The 14,838-nt window shown below is 37.6% G+C and overlaps 1 protein-coding gene across 3 annotated transcripts in view; it reads left to right on the forward strand.

Annotated features, from left to right (window-relative positions):
- csnk1g2b (casein kinase 1, gamma 2b) overlaps nucleotides 1-13,822 on the forward strand; it is a 37,807-nt gene extending 23,985 nt beyond the window's left edge. For 2 of the 3 annotated variants that reach the window (XM_048208875.1, XM_048208874.1), the window contains 9 exons: nucleotides 4,478-4,626; nucleotides 4,811-5,045; nucleotides 5,329-5,414; nucleotides 7,041-7,125; nucleotides 7,215-7,363; nucleotides 7,516-7,596; nucleotides 9,742-9,843; nucleotides 12,020-12,126; nucleotides 12,698-13,822. In XM_048208875.1, the coding sequence (XP_048064832.1) occupies nucleotides 4,478-4,626; nucleotides 4,811-5,045; nucleotides 5,329-5,414; nucleotides 7,041-7,125; nucleotides 7,215-7,363; nucleotides 7,516-7,596; nucleotides 9,742-9,843; nucleotides 12,020-12,126; nucleotides 12,698-12,752 (1,049 nt within the window). In that variant the 3' untranslated portion in view covers nucleotides 12,753-13,822. The remainder of the gene's footprint in view (nucleotides 1-4,477; nucleotides 4,627-4,810; nucleotides 5,046-5,328; nucleotides 5,415-7,040; nucleotides 7,126-7,214; nucleotides 7,364-7,515; nucleotides 7,597-9,741; nucleotides 9,844-12,019; nucleotides 12,127-12,697) is intronic. The other variant, XM_048208878.1, reaches the window with a different exon arrangement.
- The last annotated feature ends 1,016 nt before the right edge of the window (nucleotides 13,823-14,838 follow it).

A 14,838-nucleotide genomic window follows, 5' to 3' on the forward strand; every position in this document is an offset into this window, starting at 1 on the left:
TGGCGATTTAGCGGTAATCAGGGAACCGGCTTTACTGACGAAATGCGCGTGAGAATCGCATGCGATATATCGCCCAGCCCTACCCACAAGATATTATTTTAATTTTTCAAAATATCTTTCATGTTCCACAAAACAAAGAAATGCATAAAAGTTTGGTGAGTAAATGATGACAGTATTTTCATTTTTGAGTAACCTGTCCCTTTTAATGTTTTTTTTTTTTTTTTTTTTTTTTTTTTTGGTGGGGGATTTTAACTTATTTCTTTTATTTGGCCCAAAAAGTCAAACCTTGACCCTTAACTTTAGCTTTTCTTTTGCTCGTCTGCTACAGACTGATGTGTATTGCAGTTCAGAGAGTGTTAAATTATCCTCCCTCTCTGATGCCTTTTTGCTGCTGCATGTAATTCATCCTGACTCTGGATCCAAGGCCTAAATCACAGGATACAGACATGGGACGTAACAAAAGACCACTAGGCTCAAATTGTAAAGAGATTTTCAGCCCTAACAGATGAATGCATCTTGAAAGTGGAAGAAATTTTTGTGCTGCTTTCTTATTCGTTGTAGAGAATTTGTTATTTTGAAATGTAGTTTACTAAGTTACTCAACCTATGATTTCCAATGTGACACTGGATCTTACACAACCTCACCTTCTGGTAATGCATATTCATCACTTCAAAGTGAACCTTGCTTTCCAAAGCAAGCCAGCAGGGTCCAGTGATTCACCGTTGCAAAATCTGGATTTAAAGGTTTTATGATCCAAACCAGACCTCCAGCTTTCCCACAGAATCCTTTGAGAGGATCTGCCATTGTGAGACTCGTCTTAAGCCACTGGAGAACCTCTGCTCACTTAAACCTGCAGCTAAAGAAGAGTGTTAATTCTCTTATGTCCTGAAAAAAGACTCCAGGTCATGTTAGGATACTTCTTGCGGTGTGTTTCTCTTTCTAAGTGCACTCCAAAATCCCAGTTTTATCATAAGTAGGATCTTTGCTTTGCCCATCAACAGTTTTGCACCTTAAATGTCATGCACTTTTATGCCTGTGTCAATTATTTAGAGCATGATGTGTTTTAAAGTGCAATGAAGGAGAAATTGCTGCTGCTGTGTTCGCTTGTGTGGCTTGTTTTAAATGTTTAATTGTTATTGTGCTGCTGATTAAAGCTTTCGAGTTATTTTTAGCTGAGTTGCATTGTGTGACTGTGACTTGGTTAGTGGCTTTTCAATCGTTGCGTTCAATCTCTGACATTTGGGAAAAACAGGGTCACGGCACTCTCTGCAGTGCAGGCTGTGGATGTTTTATGCAGCAGGGCAGATAATGCAAGCCCTCTCATCTCCCGAATCACACTGGGACCTGTGCCGGGCGGAACGATCACGTTTCAGTCCCTGATTCTTCTCCACTGTCCCGCTAATGGAATCAGGCCCTTGTTGTTCTTCTGCTGCATGCTGAATCTTTAATATGCAAGCATTCACTTGGGCATGTGTGCTAACTTTGACATTCCAGTGCGTCTGCGCTGAAAGGACATGTGTTTGATAAACAATGAGTTGTGTTGTTTTCACTCAGGCTCTGTTAGTGATGTGAGCAAGTGGGTTTTGAAATGGCAGAAAATCTCCTTGTTGATCTTTAGCGTTGCTGCACAGAGGTTGTTAAAAGTGGAACGGTGTGCCACAGAAAAAATTCACAAAGCCCACGACAATTGTTGCATCCAAAATCAAATACTTCCCTATCATATAGCATGCAAAAAACAGTACGCCAAAAGAGGACCTACTACTTTGACTGATTCTGAAGTGTGCTTTCAATGGACTGTTTATTGGCCCATGAGGCCACAGGCGAGGATTTATAAATGGAAGTGAAGCGACAGAGCTGATGCTAGTAGGTCACGTGACAGTAACAGCATGGTGGATGTAGTGCGTCAGAATAGTATTTAGTATTTTTTTATTTCTACCTATTTTTAGATTACTTTTGATGACAATATTTCATCAATATTTCAAATTGTACATCATAATGTTGTGATGCCTAAATTGAATTGACAATTTTATCAGTTATCTGCCATAACTTAATAATGATCAAATTATTGGTATTAGTTTGAATATTAATATCAGTTCATTCCTAAATGAGACATTTTAAAGGATTCAGAATTAAAGGATTCAGAATTAAAATTTGATGATAATTTACTCACCCCCATGTCATCAAAGATGTTTGTCTTTCTTTCTTTAGTCAAAAAGAAATTAAGGTTTTTGAGAAAAACATTCCAGGATTTATCTCCATATAGTGGACTTCAGCGGGGATCAACGGATTGAAGGTCTAAATTGCAGTTTTAATGCAGCTTCAAAAGGCTCTACACGATCCCAGACGAGGATTAAGGGTCTTATCTAGTGAAACGATCGGTCATTTTCTAAAAAAATAAAAAAAAAAAAATAAAAAAAAATTATATGCTCATCTTGCACTAGCTCTGTGATGCGCCACACATTATGTAATCACGTTGGAAAGGTCACGCGTGACGTAGGCGGAAGTACCGTGGTAGGGCGAAAAACATCTCATTTTCTCCTCCGACTTCAAAATCGTCTGACATTGTTGTTTTATCTTTTCTGCAAAGGCCGTTGCATGTTCACTTTGTAGACACTGGATCGGTACGATTCGCCTACGTCAAGCGTGACCTTTCCAACGTGATTACGTAATGCTCATGTCAGGCCTCTCTGTTGTGCAGCTTTTTTGCGTACTGCATGGATAAGATGGACTGCGCTTCCTCTCATAGCCCTGCTTTTTGCTACTATAATTCAAAATTTTCATTTCTTTGGTATGATTTGAAATACTTCAAGAACTTGCGATGGCCTTGTTTACAATTCAAGGAAGTGTTTTAGCTGCGCATGGTTGTAATTTTCCTTCCTCTGATTGCCGAGTTGGCGTCGAGTTTAAACCTCGGATCTGGTGCTTTGATGAGTCAGCTTCCTGGCTGCAGTCTTGCCATGGGCACATCCATCATTACTGTGGTTTCCAAACAGATCCGGCTGGTTAAAGCGCAGGCAGGTGTGTGCGCGTGTTCGGCACCCCCACCCGTGGGAATGACGTTTGCCCGATCAGGTAAATCCTCCTATAATCCCCCTGGAGCTGGGCTTTCCTAGGCTCGTTGTCTCAGTGTGTCTCATGTGCCTCTGCATCTGACCATTGGGCCAAAGAACACACACACGTGGGATCTGGCACAGACGACCTGGAATTGAATTGGAAACACTGGCAGCAGTTAAGAACTGTGTGTCCTTGAAGTCTTGTTTTGTGGAGTCACAGCTTTTTTTTTGGGACAGCATAAAAAAAACCGTAATCCTGCACAACACCTGTTATTTTTACTAGACTATTCGCTTTGGTCTGTAACAACGCACTTTAAGTAGTACAGCGATTTTATTTTTGTGTGCTACATGGTGCTAGGGGTGGATAATATTCTTGAAAATAAATATATTTTATTAACTAGATTTTAAATATATTAAAAACCTGGTTAAATTAGTATATATTGTATATTATTATAATTTAGATATTTTTTTATTGACACATATTCACACATATGAAGGATGCCTTTATTATTTGTTTTAATTTTAATATTTGTTGTGACATTTATTTTAATTTTAAGTTATTTAAATATATCTGCCTGACATTTCAACGCAAGCATAAAAATAGGCTTCTCTCATCGCAAACCTGCCCTTCACTCCCTTCATTGTGAAGTTTTGCTGACTATATATAATTACTAGATTACTAAATGAGCAGTATTAGTAATTTCTGAAGTTGTTTACTCTGTACTATCACATCTATCTCCTCGTTCAATAGTGGCAGCAGGTAAGAAAGTTTGATGTTAGCTGCAATATCTAAGGGGATGCAACCTTTTTACTTTAATATTTGATTGAATGGCCTTTCCCCACCATAAAGCACTGTTTTGCATAATTGCGGGTGAAATTGAAAATTTATACAAGTGTATGTAGCTTCAGCTGGTATATCACCCACCCCTACTGTGCTGTATATCATTAGAGGTCTCAGTGGAATCAAAACAGTCTTGTTGAATGATGTTCAAGTCATCAGCCCCGCCTTCATTAACCTTTCAGAGTCATGCCCATTTGCTGTGCTCTGAGTACTTACTGTGGAAGAGAACGTGCTGTGTGCATGGGGTAGATCAGCTGTTTTACAGCCCTCTGTAAACCCAGTGAGCATAAGATAGTCGCTGCTTTAATGAATTGCATGATGTGCTCTCTCTCTCTCAGGGCTTGTTAGTAATGTTTTGTTCAAGGTGTTGTCATTATGGGTCTTGTCAGAGACCGTGGCCTCTACCGGCTGTGAACAGGAGGCTAAACATTTGATGGTGTTAAGAAAATAATAATGCAAAACTGTTTCCCTAAAGGACAAAAGCTTATTAAATGTGAATGTTTAGTGCAAATTCTAAGTTTGAGATGTGAGATTCTACGTTTGCATTTTACTGGGTTGTTAAATACACATTTTGTCTTTGCAGAGGGAGTTCCTCAGGTCTTTTACTTCGGGCCTTGCGGGAAGTACAACGCTATGGTTCTGGAACTGCTTGGGCCCAGTCTGGAGGACCTGTTTGACCTCTGCGACCGCACTTTCTCCCTCAAGACCGTCCTAATGATAGCTATTCAACTGGTAAGCATCCGGTCAGAGAGCCAGTTAGCCTCAGTTTTGGCCTGTTGCATACATTTAGGATTTCTTTTGGCTGTTTTCTAAATGATTTCTAGGAATCGTTCAGCTCTGTCATGTTTTTGTGGTATATTTTTTTATGTTCTTTGGTGCTGAATGTCCTCAGCCACAATCTTTCTTGTTTTTTCAGATAACACGGATGGAGTATGTTCACACACGGAGCTTGATATATCGAGACGTCAAGCCAGAGAATTTTTTGGTGGGGCGGCCGGGGTCTAAGAGGCAGCACAACATTCATATCATCGACTTCGGGCTTGCCAAAGAATACATAGACCCCGAGACCAAAAAACACATCCCATACCGAGAGCATAAGAGCCTGACTGGCACTGCCCGATATATGAGTATCAACACACATTTGGGAAAAGGTATGCACGCACGCACTATAAATTCACATCTCCTTTCATTTTCCTACGTTTTTTTTTTTCCCGGATGTATTTTTTAAACTGATTTCTTGGGAGAAGGGGAAAAATAATAAAATCACCAACCCACCTTAAATTACATACGCAAGTTCACTTTCCTGAGTGACTCATATTTATGTAACCCACTTAATCATGAAGTTTTAAATATATCCGTCTCATTTTACAGCGAAAATGTACCTGTTGCGTCCATCAGTGTAACATAACAGTTGTTGTTTTTCTTCCCCCTCAGAACAAAGCAGAAGGGACGACCTAGAAGCACTGGGCCATATGTTTATGTACTTCCTAAGAGGCAGTTTGCCCTGGCAGGGCTTGAAGGTTTGTACTTTTCTACCTCCTGACAGTCTGTACATCATTTCTTGAAAAGGTTTCTCCATTTTCATATCTTCACTTCATGTTGGAAAGTGTTTTGAATCAGTCATTCAACTTTATTTATATAGCACATTTAAAATAAAACAAATGTTGACCCAAAGTGCTTTACAAGAAAGACAGAAAAAAACATAAAAATAAGAACAATAAAAACATGCACCATCTCAGCATATAAGAAAGACTGTTCAAAAGCTAGAGGGAAAAAAGTTAAGTATGATTTATGGGTTTTTAGGAGTATGATTTGTGTGAGGTTAGCAATTAATTTAGCTAACCTCACATGGACCGGGAGACTATTCCAAAGTTTAGGACGTATTACAGAAAAAGCATGATCACCTCTTGATTTATATTTACAACAAGGAAATATATTCTTGATGAAGAACTAAGTGCTCTAGAGGGAGAGTGAAGGAAGATGAGATCACTAATATACTGGGATGCATGACCTTCTATAGTGCTTTATAAACGTAAATGAAAATATTTAAATCAAGACGCTAATATGGGAGTAATATGGTCCCTTTTTCTCGTACCAGTGCTGCTGCATTTTGCACCAATTGCAGGCAAGCTAACGCAGTCTGGGGAAACCAATGTACAAAGAGTTACAATAGTTTTTGGAACCTTGCAACATTTTTTGTGGAATTAATAAAATAATCCACAGGTTTCAGGGTTTTTTTTTTCATCCACATGTACACTGGTGCTCAAATGTTTGGGATTGGTGAGATGGCTGCATTTATTTGATCAAAAATATAGTAAAGCTAGTAGTTTTGAGAAATATTATTACAATTTCAAATAACTATTTAATATATTTTAAAAGGTAATTTATTTCTGTGATGACAAAGCTGAATGTTCAGTCTTCAGTGTCACATGATACTTCAGAAATCAGTGAAATATGCTGATTTGGTGCTCAAGAAACATTTCTTATTATTATCAATGTTGAAAACAGTTGTGCTTCTTAATACTTTTGTGGAATTGTTTGATGAATAATTCAAATGGGCAGCATTTATTTAAAAGGTTTTTTTCTAACATTATAAATGTCTCTACTGTCACTTTTGATCATTTTAATGCATCCATGCTGAATAAAAGTAGTAATTACTTTAAAAAAAAAAAAAAAAAAAAAAAACTTACTGACCCCAAATTTTTGTACGGTAGTGTAACTGAGAAGTGTGATGACATGGCAACAAATGCAGATATCAGCTGCTCGTGTTGTACTTCAGTTGCTCAGCCATGTGTCATAGTGTAATGAGTCACATGGCTTTAGCGGTTTCTTCTGAACGCACACAGGTGTTAGAAGCTCTGCATTTGCCTGCTGAAGTGCTGCCTCTCACACCATTGTTAATTCATCACTTAAATGGATTATATGGAAAAGACATGACAGTAGGGCAAGAATGAAAAAGTACATGTTAAAAAAACAGTAAAACGATCTCGCTTTGTGTGCGCGTCATCACCTATTCGATAAAACTAGCCACAGGCAAAATCTTGCCCTGGATTTGTGTGTTGCACATGCTTAATTACATTTCAGCCAGTTTTTTTGTCACTTGTGAGGAGTTTGTGGGTGGGAAATCATCTGTGTTTCCCAAACAGGCGGACACACTGAAAGAGCGATACCAGAAAATTGGCGACACCAAGCGAGCTACACCGATCGAAGTGCTATGTGAAAGTTTCCCAGGTTAGTGCCATCGATTTTGTTATGTCAGGCACAGTAGTGTGTGAAGCGTTTCGCTGAACTAATGCCATTTCTGTTTTTACACACTGTAGAGGAGATGGCCACCTATCTGAGATATGTGAGAAGACTGGACTTCTTTGAGAAACCAGATTACGACTACCTGAGGAAGCTCTTCACAGACCTCTTCGACAGGAACGGCTACGTCTTTGATTACGAGTACGACTGGGTCGGCAAGCCTCTTGTGAGTGTTTGTTTCCTTTACAGGCACTTCCTCAATTCTTTTCTTGTGCACTTTAACTGTCAAATGCCTTTGTCATGCTGTGTTGGGTTTATTTGTAAGTGTATGCATGTGTGAGATGTGCTCAACGGTGAGATCGTTGTTGTCTCTTTCAGCCGACACCTATAGGCCCCATCCCCACAGACACACCCCAGCCGAGCAGCAGAGACAAAGCACAACCGCAGACCAAAAACCAGGTGAGTCGGGTGCACAAATAAACTCTGTCAGGTGAGTATATGTACCTCAGGGAAGTACACAATACATCTTACCCTAGGTGGTCGTATCTCATTCGCTCCATTGCAGTGTAGGTGAGTCCAGGATGTATCTTACTCACTCAAATTCACGGCCAGATACAACATACCCGCTCTAGGCGAGTGTTCTGCCCACTTTTCCTCTTTTGACATGTGATCAATCAAAATATGCCCTGACTCTTTTGGACGTAGGAATTGATTATAGAGAAGAAGTTGTCAGAGGAGTTGCTCAAGTTTTGTGTAATGTTACAGTTGTGTAACACTTTCTGAACGTCATTCCTGTGAATAATTAGTGGAATGGAAGGCTGGTTAGTTGTGCCTTGCTTGGTGTAAACAAATCCGTTTTAGTGGCCAGTTGCTTAGAGACAAAGTTTCCTGCTGCCGAATCAAAATGCTTTTGGTTCAGCAGTGGTATCAGCACTGTCTGCACTTTCTGTGGAGCATAAATGTTCTGACTGGAGATGCTTAAAGGCCATAAATATGATGTTCCTGCATCTGTTTGTATTTGTCCTGATGTAATGATGATTGTGACAATATGGGCAGGGCAAGAATGTCTGGATAATATACTACCGGTCAAAAGGTTTTTTTTGTTTGTTTTTTCTTTTGTGAAAAGTCTCTTACGCTAACCAAGGCTGCATGTATTTTGATCAAAATACAGTAATATTGTGAAATATTATTGGGTCATTCCATGTCAACTCAACCTGAGGTCCCTGGCTCAAATGTTTGATTTTGTTAATATTTTTTTCTGTAGAAACAAAAATATTAAAATTCACAGATGTAATCCACTATTTTGTAGAGGGGGGTCAAAATGACAATTTTCATCTGAGATTTGGAGCCAAATTAGAAGGGGTGTTAGAATACATATTATAACATACATACATATGTTACATATTTTAAAATGTAATTTATTCCTGTGATTCAAAGCTGACTTTTCGGCTGCCATTACACTCTAGCTTTGAATGTCACATGATCCTTCAGAAATCATTCTAATATGATGATTTGATGCTCAAGAAACATTTCTTATTATTATTATTATTATTATTATTATTATTATTGTTGAAGTTGTGCTGCTTAATGTTTTTGTGGAAACATACATTTTTATGGAATTTTTTTTGAGCTAAAAAGAGCAGCTTTTTTAAAAATAGAAATCTTTCATAAATGTCTTTACTGTCACTTTTGATCAATTGAATGCAACCTTGCTGAATAAAATTATACATTTCTTCAAAAAAAAAAAAAAAATCTTACTGACCCCAAACTTTTGAAAGGTAGTGCACATTTCAGACTAGTCTCTGTCCAGACATTGCGTACTTGCCTTCATGCACCATTTCTTTGTCGCGCATCCATGTTCCAGTGAAATCACAAAATAACATTTAGCCAACATGTGCATCAGTTTTTCTCAGTATCCATCATCTAATAAACAGAAATGTTCTTCAGTGCAACACAGAACGCCACCCTGGAAATTTAGATTTCATTGTGGTTCATCCATTCATTCCTATGAAATCTTTATATAAAATGTATCAGATGCTTCCTGATTCACATCCACTGTCATACAGTTGCAATTTTGCTTGGTTTACGGTATTAAAAGCATAATGCTCCAAAATCTTAAAAATCTCAGTTTAACCCTTGGAGATGAGTATCTCTGCATTCCATTTTATGCTACAAAAGCATAAAATGAGCTTAACAGTCTGGTGAAAGATTATCGTGTATGTGCCCCTCTGCTTGTGCTCGCATGTCTTTTAAAAACAATGTTAAGAAATGTTTAATGGTCGAGTTCATGTCATTATTTGTAAAATCTCACATTGATTTCTAATAGAAGTCTTTCTTTATTCTGCATGTTTGCTTTTATTTTATTTTTTTTCCTCACTCTGATTTTTCTTTATTTCCATTAGTTTGTGTCATTCACTATTAACTTTTATATTAGTAATTGAGCAAGCTTCTGCATGTGAGATGTCTCCTTTTTAATGTTTAATTTTTCGTTTGTTTGTGTTTACTCACCCACCGGCCCCTTCCCATCGTACCTCAAAATCTCCACCTCAACCCGCCCCATTCTCCACGCTTTCCTACCCAAAATGCTCTTCCACTGTCGATCAGTCACCTGAACTCAAAGGAAGTGAGTCCCATCCCACTTCAGTGACCAATAAGGAGACTCTGGGGTCGCATCTCACGGGCGAGAGGCTGGGGGGCTCAGTGCAGGTACTGCTTGCGCGTGATGCTACTTTTTAGTGAGCATGGCTGCTTCTCTATCTGCTTTTCGCGCACTCATTCATCTGTGACGCTCAGCTTGGCTCCTTTAGGCTCCGAACACGCTACAGATGGCGGCGGTGCCGTTCCTTGGAGATACCGTGTGTTTTAAATAGAAGCCATCAAGCGTTTTAGTTGGAGAGCAGCTCACAATGTGATAGGATCTAATGGATGCTGATAGATTTGAAAGAGAAACTCTTGTATAGTAAAGGCACTTGATGAAACACATGTGCCACCTAGTGTTGGTTTTTGGAATGACATCCTGTTGTATAACAGGTCTTCTGTTTTTCATCTCATATCTTAAGATAATTTTTTTTAATGAATTAAATCATCCTCAGCACAGGGTTATTAAAGTTTTGGGTTTACCATTTTATTTTTATTTTCAATGATTTTTCAATTTAGTTTTTGTTTTCAGTCTGTTCTAGTTATTTCAGATTTCAGTTGTTTTTCAAAGTTAATGCAATAGCACTGTCTAGAAGTCTTTTAGTGCTGTCTAGAAGTATTGACACTAGCACAAAGATGCCAGTTCCTCAAGTTTTACAAAATGGCTTTCATAGGGGTTAAATATCATTCAGGCCTAAACAAACCCCTAAAAAGGTCTTTTGAAAACAGTAATGTTGCAGCATAGTCACATGTTTTCTGCCTAAAAAAATGTCTCATTTGAATGATCACATATTCATTGTATCCTTTTTATTTTTCAACGCGGAAGTAAGGTGTTGTCTGTGAATGTGCGAGACTTCCGATTTATTAGCCACTATAGGGAAATAACGAGAAGAATATCAAAGTGCAGTAAAATGTAAAACTGTTTGCGCTACAAACCAGTGTTTATAATTGAGACAATACATTTGAATAATATGGTAAGAAATACCAGTTTGCAATATTAAGCAGCATAACGAGCTGTTTTGTACTGCTAAAAAATACTGGACACCAGACACATTAAATTTACAATGGCTGTGCCCGCTCTTATGTGAAAAATAAGGTTGATAGGCATGTGCACATATGTGCAGGAAACAGGATGTTTCCATATGTTCTTTTAGCCTACAGGAGAATACACACACACACACACACACACACATTGTATAAACTATTGATTCATCAGAAAGACATTAAATATAATGGTATATTCTTTAAAGGATTAGTTCACTTTCAAATGAAAATTACCCCAAGCTTTACCTCAAGCCATCCTAGGTGTATATGACTTTCTTCTTTCTGATGAACACAATCGGAGATATATTAATAAATATCCTGACGTGTCCAAGCTTTATAATGGCAGTGAATGGGGGCAATGAGTTTGAAGCTCAAGAAAGTGCATCCATCAATTATAAACATACTACAAATGGCTCCAGGGGCTTAATAAAGCGATCCATATTTAACAAATTATAAAGTAAAATATCTAGCTTCCACCAGACCGCCTTCTGTATTCAACTTACGGAAAAAGCCTAACTGACGCTTGTTTCATAAGTTGAATACGGAAGGCTTAGGACGTAGTGTAAGCATGTTCAAGGCGGTCTGGTGGAAGCTAGATATTTTACTTTTGTAATTTGTTAAATATGGATATTTTTCCTACACAAAACAAATCGCTTCACTTCAGAAGGCCTTTATTAATCCCCCGGAGCCGTGTGGAATACATTTATGATGGATGGATGCACTTTCTTGAGCTTTAAACTTGTTGCCCCCATTCACTGCCATTACAAAGCTTGGACACGTCAGGATATTTATTAATATATCTCCGATTGTGTTAATCAGAAAGAAGAAAGTCATATTTACCTAGGATGGCTTGAGGGTGAGTAAATCTTGAGGTAAGGATGATTGTTTTGGTTGCACAGGAGTGTTTTAGTTAGTACTTTGTTTTGTGTGTATCAGATGTTATTTTGATTAAATAAGAGTCGGTGCATGTGTTTATTAGAGTATATCACATACTCTGAAAGAAGTGCACCCTTTTGGTCTAAATCTTCAATCTTCTTCAATGTTTACAATTCACAGTTTTCAGTACTTTACTATAATAGGACACATACGGTTCTAGTGTGAATTATGACTTTCTGATTTCACACAAAAAATGTAAAGAAATTGCTTCAGTTCTGGTGATTGTATGAAATGTTTATATTGTTTCTGTCTGTGCGATCCCCAGGTCATGAGCTCCACAAATGGAGAGCTGAACACAGACGACCCAACCGCAGGACACTCCAATGCTCCCATCACTGCACCCGCTGAGGTAGAGGTGGCAGATGACACAAAGTAAGTCTCCCAGATGCGTTCCTAGTAGGCGTTCACACTGCTGGGTGCCCAAGCTGAATATAGATTTTGAAATATAATCACAAATGGGATGTAAACCTGGTAAAAAAAAAAAAAAAAAAAGTCAGTTTTCTGTCTATTTTAAAATTAACGTTGTGCAGGTTAAAACATTTAAATCCAAATGGCAGAGAATAATGCATCTTATCAGTTGTTGACACTTTTCCATGCATTATTTTCTTTATATTTTTATTATACCTGTATTTGGGTGACTTGAGTACCCTTGAGTACTGAAGACTGCTGTCTTCACTCCCATTGGTTGTAAGTTCTCATTTGCATAAATACGTCACAACGCTGGATATGCCAGTTTTGCATCACTGTAGCTCATCAACTCTAATTGAAAATGAATTATGTATGTTCATTTTGTCTTCTCATATTGCTGTATGACTGTCCCTGTACTGATTTAATGTTCCTCATTATGTCTCAGCGTTCTCTAATTTATAACCTAATTCTACTTATCAAGACATTTGAATGGTGTTTTTTTGGTCTTGTAATTTTTGCTCTGATTTTCTTTCAGGTGCTGTTGTTTTTTTAAGAGAAGAAAGAGGAAAGCTCTTCAAAGGCACAAGTGAAGCTCACTCTTTGAAAAGAACTTGATACATTCTGGTCACTGTTAAGTTTGAAATGCAAGCAAATACACGGATCTCTCTCTCTCTCTCTTTCTCTGTCCTTCTGTCTATATCTCTATTTCTGTTCCCATCACACTTTCTTTCATAGATGCTTCACCACTTAATGGAGTGCAAAGGAATGTTGTTGACTGTCCAACAGACTCTGGTTCCTTCAAAAAAAAAGAGAATAAATGAAGATATATGATACAAGATGTGTAAAAAAAAAAAAATAATAATAATAAAGAGATCACACATAAACATTCAAAAAGATTAAAAGAACATGATGATATGAGAGTAATTGATTATATAAGAACCCCAGTGGTGTGAACTAAAAAAAAAGATGCTGTTTGACACGGTGTATACTAGATTCCATGCAGAGCATTTATTGTTCATTGATCAGGGGATGAAACATCAGTGAACGGATGATTGTGATTTAAGTTTTCTTAGAAATAATTCTTATTTGTGACAAAAGCCTGAGGGCAGGAGTCGCCTCTGCACTGGGAATGAACCCCACCAAATTACAAAATAGCAGGACACAATTCATCTCAACCAGACTCTGGAGTCTTTTTTTCCTGTATTTAAATTTTTAGATTTTTGTTGACAGGAATCTCTGGGTTGTAAAGCAGTTGTTGTGTCCTGGAAATGCTTTCTTTTTGTCTGTTTTGTCCTTTTTTTTTTTTTTTTTTAATAGAAATTCTTCCATTTTTTCTGTCATTGTGGACTCTGTAACACAGTTACTGGCCTCAGGTACTGTGGGCGATGGAGAGACAAATGGATATTATTCTCTTGTCATTGTTGTTATTGCACTTTTGGGAAAAAAAAGAACACAACACAGTGGGCTTGCAATGAAACGACGAGAAAAACGTCAGACAATATAAACTGATGTCGGAGCGCTCCCGCACAGGGCTGATTTCTGTTCAAGGACCGTTAAAGGAAAAGAAGAAAAATGTACTTCAGTTTTATTTCTCACATCAAAATTTATTTACCAGGAAATCATAGTTTGTGCCTTTCCAAGTAAAATGTTTAAAATCTAAGCAAGTGTCCTGCACTGACATTTTTTGAGCATGTTGCATAATGGTTATGAATGTTGTTGTAGCTCTGTGTTGTGAACCGCTCCAGTATTTTCACCTCGTACCTTGAATGTTGTATATTTCTCAGCTTAAGGTGTGTTTTACTTTTACAGTTTTAAATCGATTATTGTTTAAAAATATTATATTTATATTGTATATATATATTTCAGTATTGTTAAAAATACACACACTGGCCACTTTATTAGGTACACTTTGATAGTACCGAGTTTGATCCTCTTTTGCCTTCAGAACTTCCTCAATTCTTCATGGCATAGATTCAACAAGGTGCTGGTAAAATTCCTCAGAGATTTTGGTCCTTATTGACGTGAGTGTGTGTGTATGCGTATATGGTTTATGAGGACGCAAATGTGTATAATGACATAGGTATTACAACATAAACACTTCCTGTGTCCTCAGACACCAAATGGCCTTTAAAATATACTGAACTATGGAGAGTCCCTGTAAACCATATATACAAGTATGTGTGTATGTAGAACAAAACACACATATATATATGTGTGTTTTGTTATATATATATATATATATATATATATATACATGCATACATATAGAACAAAAGTAATTAGAATTTAATAAGGGGTTGTAATTCTAGAGCTTCTAGCTTGATGTACCTGCTGTCTGAATTATTTTCTTTGATGTTCAACACCATTACAGTACCATGAATCTCAGTAGATCACCAGGTCATTCATATTAGAGCCGTTGTGACATCATTACTTTATAGTGAATGTCTTATGGCCATGTGTCAGTGCTGTCATGTCATATGATGTTCACACTCAGTCTGTGTCAGATCTTGTGAGATTTTAAAAAAAGAAGTTATCAGGTGATTGGTTTAGTCATTTATTAACAATAGTGTTGATAGATTCTAAATTTGTATTTTTGGGAACTGTAACATCTTGTCTGTTTCATTCTAGAAAAACGTTCAGCGTTGTAAAGGTCCATCTGTTAAAGGGAAAGTTCAC

This window comes from Megalobrama amblycephala, linkage group LG12 (genome assembly GCF_018812025.1).
Source record: "Megalobrama amblycephala isolate DHTTF-2021 linkage group LG12, ASM1881202v1, whole genome shotgun sequence".
In the NCBI taxonomy this organism is placed as follows: domain Eukaryota; kingdom Metazoa; phylum Chordata; class Actinopteri; order Cypriniformes; family Xenocyprididae; genus Megalobrama; species Megalobrama amblycephala.